Source organism: Lathyrus oleraceus, chromosome 7 (assembly GCF_024323335.1).
Source record: "Lathyrus oleraceus cultivar Zhongwan6 chromosome 7, CAAS_Psat_ZW6_1.0, whole genome shotgun sequence".
NCBI lineage: Eukaryota > Viridiplantae > Streptophyta > Magnoliopsida > Fabales > Fabaceae > Lathyrus > Lathyrus oleraceus.
In genome coordinates, this window is record NC_066585.1 from 191,622,987 (window position 1) to 191,633,190 (window position 10,204).

Below are 10,204 nucleotides of genomic sequence, written 5' to 3' on the forward strand. Positions count from 1 at the left end.
TCTTCGATGGATCCACAACTATACCACCACTAAAAATCACATGACCAAGGAAACTCACCTCTCTTAACCAGAACTCGCACTTGGACAACATTGCGTATAAGTGGTTCTCTTTCAATGTCTACAATACAATTCTCAGATGTTCCACATGCTCTTCATCAGACTTTGAGTATGTCAGGATGTCATCTATAAACATAACCACGAACTGGTCTAAATACAGATGAAAGACTCTATTCATGTATTCCATGAACACTCTAGGCACATTAGATACACCAAACAACATAACTGAATACTCATAGTGACCATACCTCGTTCTAAAAGACCTCTTCGAAATATCTTCCAGTTTCACACGAATCTAATGATAACCCGAATGCAAATCTATCTTGCTAAACACACAAGCACCTACCAACTGATCCATCAAATCATCAATCCTCATAAGTGGATACTTGTTCTTGACAATCACCTTATTCAGCTGTCGATAATCCACACATAGCCTCATATTACTGTCCTTCTTCTTCACTAATAACACCGGCGCACCCCATGGCAAACACTCGAACGAACAAACTTCTTCTCCAACATATCTTCTAGTTGCTTCTTGAATTCACCCAGCTCTAAAGCAGACATCATCTAAGGAGGCATCGACACCGGACTAGTACCATGTATTAAGTCTATAAAAAACTCAACCTCGTGCTCTGACGGAAAATCACTAATATCATTTGGAAACACTTCTGGAAAATCACTCACCATAGGTAGCTGGTCCAATACAAGTTTAGTTACTTCCTTCATAGAAGATAATATCATAAACACTGGACCATCGTCCTTCACAAACTCATTCACTTGCTTAGCCGACATGAACAACTCATCACTAGTATCAAACTCTAGAAATGACATTGTCTTGGCAAAACAGTTGATATGAACATGATTGAACTCCAACCAGCTCATTCCAAGGGTAATATCGAGATTCCTCAAAGGTAGACACACTGAATCCATACCAAAACTCTTACCATAGATAGTAAGCGGACAATTCAAATAAACCCACGAAGTAATTACCGGACCTAGAGTTGGGGTATCAACAATCATGTTCCCATCCATAAAAGACAATTTCAAACCCAACTTCTCAACATAATCAAGCGAAACAAATGAATGTGTTGCACTCATGTCAATAATAGCAATAGAAGGGATACTAATTATAAAACACATACGTCGAATCAAACAGTCATCACTAGTAGTCTTTGTCCCAGTCAAATCAAAGACTTTCCATCCCGAATGTGCTTTCTTTGGCTTCTGAAAATTGGTAACGATATGACCCTTTTCGCCACAGTTATAACAAATCGGACCATCACTCGAACAATGCACAACACAGTGACCTGTCTTACCACACTTAAAGAACCCCAGAACATTATTCTTGCACTCATTAGCACGGTGGCCCGACTCACCACACTTGAAACACTTAACAGAAGCTGAAGTTCCTCCTCCACTTGGATTTTCTCATTTGTAGCCGGTTGCTTTCCTTTGTCAACTAGAGCAGTGTATGGTTTTCCCATAAACTGATTCTTTCTCTTTCTCTCACTAACACTCCTGTAGTGAGAGGAATGAGCCCTGCAGTCCTCATCATAAATCCTACACTTGTTCACTAGAGTAGGACACCTGCGAATCTCCTGGTAGCCAATACCCTACTTAATCTCAGGTCGTAGTCCGTTCTCAAACTTAATGCACTTGGATTCCTCCACAGGCACACCATTGTAATGAGCGCAGAACTTCACTAGTTCCTCAAACTTGGAGGCATACTCAGCAACCGTCATGTTTCCTTGCTTATGCTCAAGAAATTCAATATCCTTCTTGCTACACACATCTTCAGGAAAATACTTCTCAAGGAATCGCACCCTGAACACAACCCAAATGATCTCAGCACCAACAACGTCTAGTCTCTGGTGAGTGTTATTCCACCAATCCTCAGCTTCCTAAGACAACATGTGAGTACCAAACAATACCTTATGCTCTTCAGTACATGACATTACTCAGAAGATCTTCTCGATCTCTTTGAGCAACACCTGAGCACCCTCTAGATCATACTTGCCCTTGAACGTCGCCAGAATATTCATCTGAAATTTTTCCAAACCCCAAAACTCATCACCTGCCTAATTCTGATATCCGTGTAGTGCTTAAGCCATTGACTCTAAAGCATCAACAATAGCGTGATCGTTTCTTATAGCCATTCTGCATATCATCAGATAAACATTAGAAGAAACAACGCATCGACATTGTACACCCATATTTCACATACTAGGGACTCGACTACATTAAAAAACTGGTCGGAATGACCGACCTGCTCTGATACCACCAATGTAATACGCTTCTAAATCCCGCATACAATTATCAGATATTTTAATTAAAATATTTGATAATTGTATATGGAGTTTAGAAGGGTGTTACATTAGTTTACGAAAATCTACCAGATTAATCCCAATTCCTACTGCTATCACACTCTAAACTCATCTATGATTTCCTGGATTCATAGATCAACAACACATTACAACAATATCATCATATTCATCATCTCTAAATCATCAAATTTCCATCAAAATCAACATGATTCATTTGATTCAAGCACATCACAACAGCAACATATAAATACATATGGTTATAATTTATATCATTGCATATAAAAATAGTATTATCATCATCAATCAAAAGAATAACAAACCCTATGGAAGGTTATGAGTTCCTTCACTGTACCCTTCCTTCATACCCCTTATTATTGAATCAATTTCTCACCCTTACCTCAATCCTTAGCAGAAAATTTTGGTTTTAATGTGTTCTTCCTTCCTAAAACTTCAAGTTTCAACCTCTTGCTCTTGCCTCTTTTCTCTCTTTTCTCACATTTGTACGATCTGACAAAACTCTAACCTAAAGTGTTTTTAATTTAAATAGTTAGGCTTCCATCTTTCTAAAGTTAAAACTTAACTCCACCACTAATTCCCTCTTACTCTTTACTCCCTCCCATTCCTTTAAAATTTCACTTTTGATCCAAAGTCCCTATTTTTGTCATTTAGTTAAATAATCAATTAAATCATTATTATTTAAATTATCTAAAATAACTCTAAATTATATATGGATTAATCATATGGTCACAATCCCTTAATTATTCTCCCATCTCAAGGATACATACCCTATAATCCTATTTCTGTAATAATTTAATTAATCCAGATAAAAATAAAATTGAAGTGTTACACAAGTTCGTATATTTCTCACGAATTATTTATCTTTGTGACTTAGATATGTGAATTCTAAAGAGAATAAAGTGAAATGAGAACCTTCATTACATAAATGAAATCTACTTATATACTATGTACATCAATAACGGTTAACAACGGTTATGCATCCATCATTTGACATGAATCTTCTTCGTGAATTTTTGTCTTCTGATGTATTTCTACATGACTATGATTCTTGAAATGCTTCAAACCGTCATTGCTGTCGAAAAATGCCTTCAAATCACCCAATCATATATATCGAAAACTCCATTTGTTAAATTTGTAATTTGGTGTTGATAACATAACTTAGCTACCTATACTTAACATTTATATCCACTTCGTATCTCACATTCATGTAGAAAAATTAAGTCGAAAATCCCGTGCTAACAACCCGTGAGCAAATCAAGATACGGTTTATAATATTCACCAGAAATTGAGGTCATTTGTGTTATGCTTATAGTTCATTTCACTACATAAAAGTAACAACATGGAGGTAAGAATCAATACTGTCCGTCACGTAACATTGTTCTAAATGTCTCGGATCAGATAAACCTATCAAACTAGCTAACTTTGCTTTCACATCTCTCCTTTTTGGTATAACTATTTTATAACATTAATTCTTTAAATTCCAAAAAGGCAATTAGAACTTAGAAGGGAAAAAGAAAGAAATTAGTTACAAAAAAGAATATATAAATCCCATTATTCAACTTAATAAAGTTGGAATCCAAGTCATTCTTCAACAATCAAATTGATATTATTTCTTCCATTCCTCTTAGCACTTAGGTTTCTCTGATTAGTTCAAGAGTCATAACGCACAAGGTTCGCCACAAAATCATACCTTTCTACTTTGTTATGATGAGATTCTTGAAAGCGCACGGAGTTGGCTTTTATTTTTTCTTACATAGAAACGACTATTTTGGTATATATATATATATAATTCATCATTAAATTAAAAATTATTATTATTATACAGTTCACGCATATAAAATTTCACATCAATTAAAAATTATTTGATATATTAAAAAGAATGATAAAAATTAGGAATTTTTATAAAATTTTATAAGATGTTAATTTTTATGTATCTCGTCGACATGTCAAATGATTTACGGTTGATATTAACATTTATAGACATGATATATATGATAATAACTTTCAATCCAACGGTGAATTTTCTTATACGAATATTCGATAAAGAGTTATTGAAGATGTCGTGTTACTAAGTTTGACACTTTGATGTCATTTGATCTTGACTTTATATATATATATATATATATATATATATATATATATATATATATATATATATATATATATATATATATATATATATATATATATATATATATATATTAACTTACTTTCTAAGTAACTTTGCATTGAGTTACTCCACTTAGTTACTCATTATAGATATTAAATTTCATCTATTCGAGTGCTGAATTCTAAGTTTTTATCGAGTTGAGTATGTGTACAAATATTTAGATAACTTTAAAATGATTTGATACTTCATTTAATAGATTCAATTGGAAACATAAAATGTTTTTTAAAAACACAAATAGTTCTCAACTATTCAACTCCATGGTTGTAATTGTCGTTTAAAAATTATATATATATATATATATATATATATATAATATATATATATATATATATATATATATATATATATATATATGATCTATTTGATAAGAACTTTGAATTCAACATTTGGATTTGTGAAATTTAATATTTAAAATGAGTTATTAAGTGGAATAACTCAATGCGCATTTACTTGTGGAGTAAATTGATATTATGTTTTTAGGCTGATTAGTTAGTTGTTTTTTCCTTTATTTTAGGAACAATTAGTAGCACATGAGCCTTTTTTCCCAATATATAAGAAGTATATCCCATCTTTTTAATATATTTTATTTGATTTGGGATGTTGGGAAAACTCCAATCTTAAAGTTAACCGAATCAATCTTGATGAATAAGATTCAATCTTTCTGATTGATCACGCATCTTGTTCTTCACCTTTTACTCAGATGAAACAATAACTCCTTGGTTGCAACATAATTCTACACTACACAGTAAATTAAAGAAGAAAAAAAAATACAATTGAAAGTGAGAGAAAAGAGAAATTCTAGAGGAAGAAGAAGAATGGAATGTGATTGTGCAAACTGCACTCTAAGTGTTTGATAATGTGTGTTAATCACAACTATGATTTTAGGAAGTGCACAATGCAAAACTTATTGAATCATTGCAAAAGAAATAGAGATCATCTCTATTTATAGTAGAGGTTACCTGCACTCCAAGTAATCACAAAATAACCATCTCAACTAAAACTAAGCTAAGTTAATTATTTCGACTATGTCGACTCCTTCGACAACTAGATGCTTCGACTGCATGCGTGGACATGCTATATTTGAATTTTTATCAAATATAGCAAATACTAGCTATGTTCGACACAAACTAATTTTGACACATGTCGAATACAAACACTATTTCAACTTCAACATAAAGAATTACATATTTAACACTCACCTAATTCATTGTGCCTAAGTTATACACATTCATCATTGTTCTTAATCTCTTGAACAATTTGACTTACACAACCTTCGTCATGATATCTGCAATCTGATTCTATGATCTGCAATGCTCCAGGCTCAACTTTCCATTTGCTACTTGCTCTCTCAAGTAATGAAACCCCATTTCGATGTGTTTTCTTCTTCCATGTGATATCAGATTCTTTTCCAGGTTGATAGAAGACATGTTGTCGATCTTCATGGTCATTGCTCCATGATTATTCCTTGTAATTTATTCAACTAGATTCATCATCCATGTTGTTTGGCATGTACAAAGTGAAGTTGTTATGTATTCTGCCTCGCATGATGATAAAGCTACTACCTGTTACTTTCTTGAACTTCATGTGATTGGCGCACCACATAACATGAACATATATCCTGCTGTCGGTTTTCTATCTTCAGCATCACCACAACAACTAGAGTCAGTGTAGCCCATAAGCTTGCATTATTTTCCTTCATCAACTGAAGGGAACAAAATACCATAGCCAAGTGTTCCTTTGAGATACCTTAGTATCCTCTTAGTGGCTGCAAGATGAGATACATTTGGCTTCTGCATGAATCTGCTGACCATGCCTATATAAGAACCTAAACCTGGCCTTGTGTGGCAGAGGTATCGAAGTGATCCAATGAGTCTTCTGTATTGAGTTGGATCAGTATCATCTTTAGTCGAATATATTATTAGTTACAATCTGGACTCAACAGAAGTCGAAGTTAGGTTGCAATCTTGCTTCTCAAATCTCTTGAGTGTTTCGCCTATATATCTTCTTTGGTGCATCATCAAGCCTCTATCACTCTTGTAGAACTTGATACCAAGAAAGTATGAGAAATTTCCCAAGTCTGAAATTTCAAACTCCTTACTTAAGTCATGTTTGAAGTCTTCGATCTTCTTCTTGCAACTTCCTGTTATCAACAGGTCGTCGACATATAGACATAGTATAATCAGCTCACTCATGCTTCTCCTGGCATACACAACATGCTCTATCGAACAGTTCTCAAACTCTTTCTCTCTTAGAAAGTCGTCTATTTTCTTGTTCCAAGCTCTTGGAGCTTGTTTCAATCCATACAAGATTTTATGCAGCATGTATGCTTTCTTTTCTTGGTCATCTTTCACAAACCCAACAGGATGTGTTACATGCACCTCTTCGTCTAGAGGTTCATTCAGGAATGCACATTTCACATCCATCTCACATATTGACCAGTTATGCATATTGGCTAGATCAAGAACTGACTTTTTTTTCAATTCTAGCTACTAGTGCAAAGACTTCATCATACTCGATTCATTATTTCTGAAGAAACCCATTCGTTACAAGTCTTGCCTTGTGTCAAACTACTTCACCTTTAGGATTCATCTTGAATTTTTATACCAATTTCACATCAATTGCCTTCTTCCTCTTTGCAAATTTTACTAGTGACCACAAATCATTGTCTTCTTTGGATTTTATCTAATCCACCATAGCTTTTATTTACCTTGAGTCTTTCAATGCTTCAGCTGTATTGACTGGCTCACTATCTGCATAGAAGGAATAGTGTACTAACTCACCTTCATCATTTACCATATCATCTGATGTGATTACACATTCCTGCAGCCTTGTAGACATGTTTCTTGTTCTCCGAGGTTTTCTTGTGCTAGCTGGAACTTTGACAGCTTCTTGTCGAACTTCTCTAATAGCTTATCGAAATTCTCTACCAGCTTGTCGAACTTCTTTACCAGCTTCACTAGGTGGTTCACCACACATGATTCTCATTGAATCCTTCTTGATGTTCTTAGTCTGATCCCACTCCTTAAGCTCATCTAAAATCACATCCATGTTGTTCACGACTTGTATGTTCATTGGTCAAACAATTTGTATCCACCATTCGAATGAAATCCCACTAGGATAATCTGACTCAACTTATTGTATATCTTTGTTCTCAGCTGATCTGGCACATGTCTATGTGCTATGTATCCAAACACCTTCAAGTGGGTTATGTTGGAGGTGACACTAGACCAATATTCTTCCGGTGTGATACTTCCAAGCCTCTATTTGGACATCTGTTCGATATGTATGTTTCAGTTGACATAGACTCACCCCATAGCTCATTTGGGAGATACTTTCCTTTTAACATACTTCTTACCATATTCATAATGGTCATGTTCTTTCTTTCAGCAGTACCATTTTGTTGAAGAGTGTATGGTGGCACCACCTCATGCATAATTCCTTCTTTTGTACATAGTGTGTCGAAGTCTTTCGACACATAATCTCCACCTTTATCTGTCCTTAGAACCTTAATATTGTGACCATTATGTCTTTTGGCCATTGCTTTAAACTTGGTGAAAACATCAATCACATCAATTTTCCTTTTATTTAATTAGGTCCACAGATTTCTATTATAATCATCAATAAATGTAACAAAGTACTTATTACCTCCAAGTGAATCTACTTGGAGAGGATCACACATGTTTGAGTAGATTATCTCGAGAGTGGATTTTGACTTGCTTCTTGCATCCTTGTTAAAGATATTCTTGTGTTGCTTTGCTTGAACAAATTCTTCACATACTTCTTCTGGAATATGGATTTTTGGCAGGCCTGAAACCATGTTTTTCCTCTTTATATTACAGATGCCATTAAAATTCAAGTGACTAAGTCTATAATGCCATAACCATTCATCTCTTCTAATTGCAGTGACCAAGCATTTGTGTCCCAACATATCAAGTTCAATCCTGAAGGTACTATTCTGAGACATAAAAGCCTTCAAGATTAACTTGTTTCTCAAGTCGATCACTCTCATCATTCTATCTTCGATCAATACTATATAATTCCTTTCGATCAGCTAACCTATACTTAGCAGATTACTGATCGTTTAGCATCCTTTCTCCTAATCTAAACATCACCAATACCTTTAGCAGATATAGTATTATCGTTTTCAAATTTTATGTTGTTCTTCGATGATGGATTGATGTTAATAAACCAATATTTTATTCCAGTCATGTGCGACGAATAACCTAAGTCGAGATACCATTGATCTTTGAATCTTTCTTATTCGTTTGTTGTGACCATCATCATCACTTTGTCTTCTACAATTTTTGCATCACTTTCTTGATCTTTCTTTCCTCCTCGACATTGACTTCCATAATGGCCATACTCTTGAAAATTGTAGCACTGAATATGACTTTTATTTGGTTTTCTTCCGTTGCCTCTTCCTCTACATGCACTACAACCTCTTTGATTTCCTTGGTTAGAAGATTGTCTCTGTTTTGATGAACTACCTTCTTAATGGTTTCCTCTACCATTCCATTTTCCCTTATCTTTCTTAATCGTCGGAGCTTGCAAAGCTACGTCATTCTTCGACTTTCTTGTCATTGTTTAAGCCATGATTTGTTCATAAGATTCAAGAGTCCATTTAAGTTCTTCTTTTGTTATGCTTGATAAATCCTTCGATTCTTCTATGGAAACTACCATATGATTAAACTTTGGATGTCACGACCTCAAAATATTTGACACTATATATTTTAATGTCAACACTTCTCCACATGTTTTGATTTGATTCACCATTTTTGTTACTCCGGTGAAAAAATCAGTCATACTTTTATTGTCTTCTATCTGAAGCAATTCATACATTCTTTTGTGAGTTTGTAACCTCACCTCCTTCACTTTCTAAGTGCCTCCAAATGGTTTTTCCAGGATGTCCCATGCTTCCTTTATTGAATCTACATCACCAACTTTCTCAAAGTTGTCTGGATGAACTCATTAATGGATTAAAAAGAGAGTCTTGTAACCTTTCTTCTTCAAATCTTTGCATGTGGCCTTTTGTTCATCCATAGCATTATCTTAATTGGTGTTACACCATTTTCACAAGATCCCAAAGATCTTGATAACAAAAAACATTCTTCATATGCTTAGACCAATTTCATAGTTCTTACCATTCAAGATTGGAATATTTGCTAGAAAATGCTCGTTCGGACGATTCATCGTGATTAAATATGTCCCAAAGATCAGAGTCAGTGAGTTAGATACTAGATGTTGGGAAAACTCAAATCTTAAAGTTAACAAAATCAAACTTGATAAATAAGATTCAATCTTTCTGATTGATCACGTCTCTTATTCTTCACGCCTTACTCAGGTGAAACAACCACTCCTTGGTTGCAAGATGATTCTCCACTACACTGAGATTTAAAGAAGAAAAATAATACAATTGAAAGTGAGAGAAAAGAGAAATTCTAGAGGAAGAAGAAGAATGTAATGTTGTTGTGCAAACTACACTCTAAGTGTTTAATAATATGTGTTAATCACATATGTGATTTCAAAAACTACACAATCTAAAACTTATTGAATCATTACAAATGAAATAGAGATCCTCTCTATTTATATAAGAGATTACATACAGTCCAAGTAATCAAAAAATAACTAACTCAAC

At 34.2% G+C, this 10,204-nt stretch overlaps 1 protein-coding gene across 1 annotated transcript; it reads right to left on the reverse strand.

Moving 5' to 3' along the window:
- Positions 1–624: 624 nt before the first annotated feature.
- LOC127102841 (uncharacterized) lies at positions 625–6,992 on the reverse strand. Its single transcript, XM_051040169.1, has 6 exons — positions 6,496–6,992; positions 2,187–2,214; positions 2,049–2,099; positions 1,675–1,958; positions 1,434–1,575; positions 625–1,377 (listed from the first exon to the last, which is right to left on the reverse strand). Exons 1-6 carry the CDS (start codon positions 6,990–6,992, stop codon positions 625–627), a joined length of 1,755 nt encoding a protein of 584 aa, XP_050896126.1.
- Positions 6,993–10,204: the final 3,212 nt, after the last annotated feature.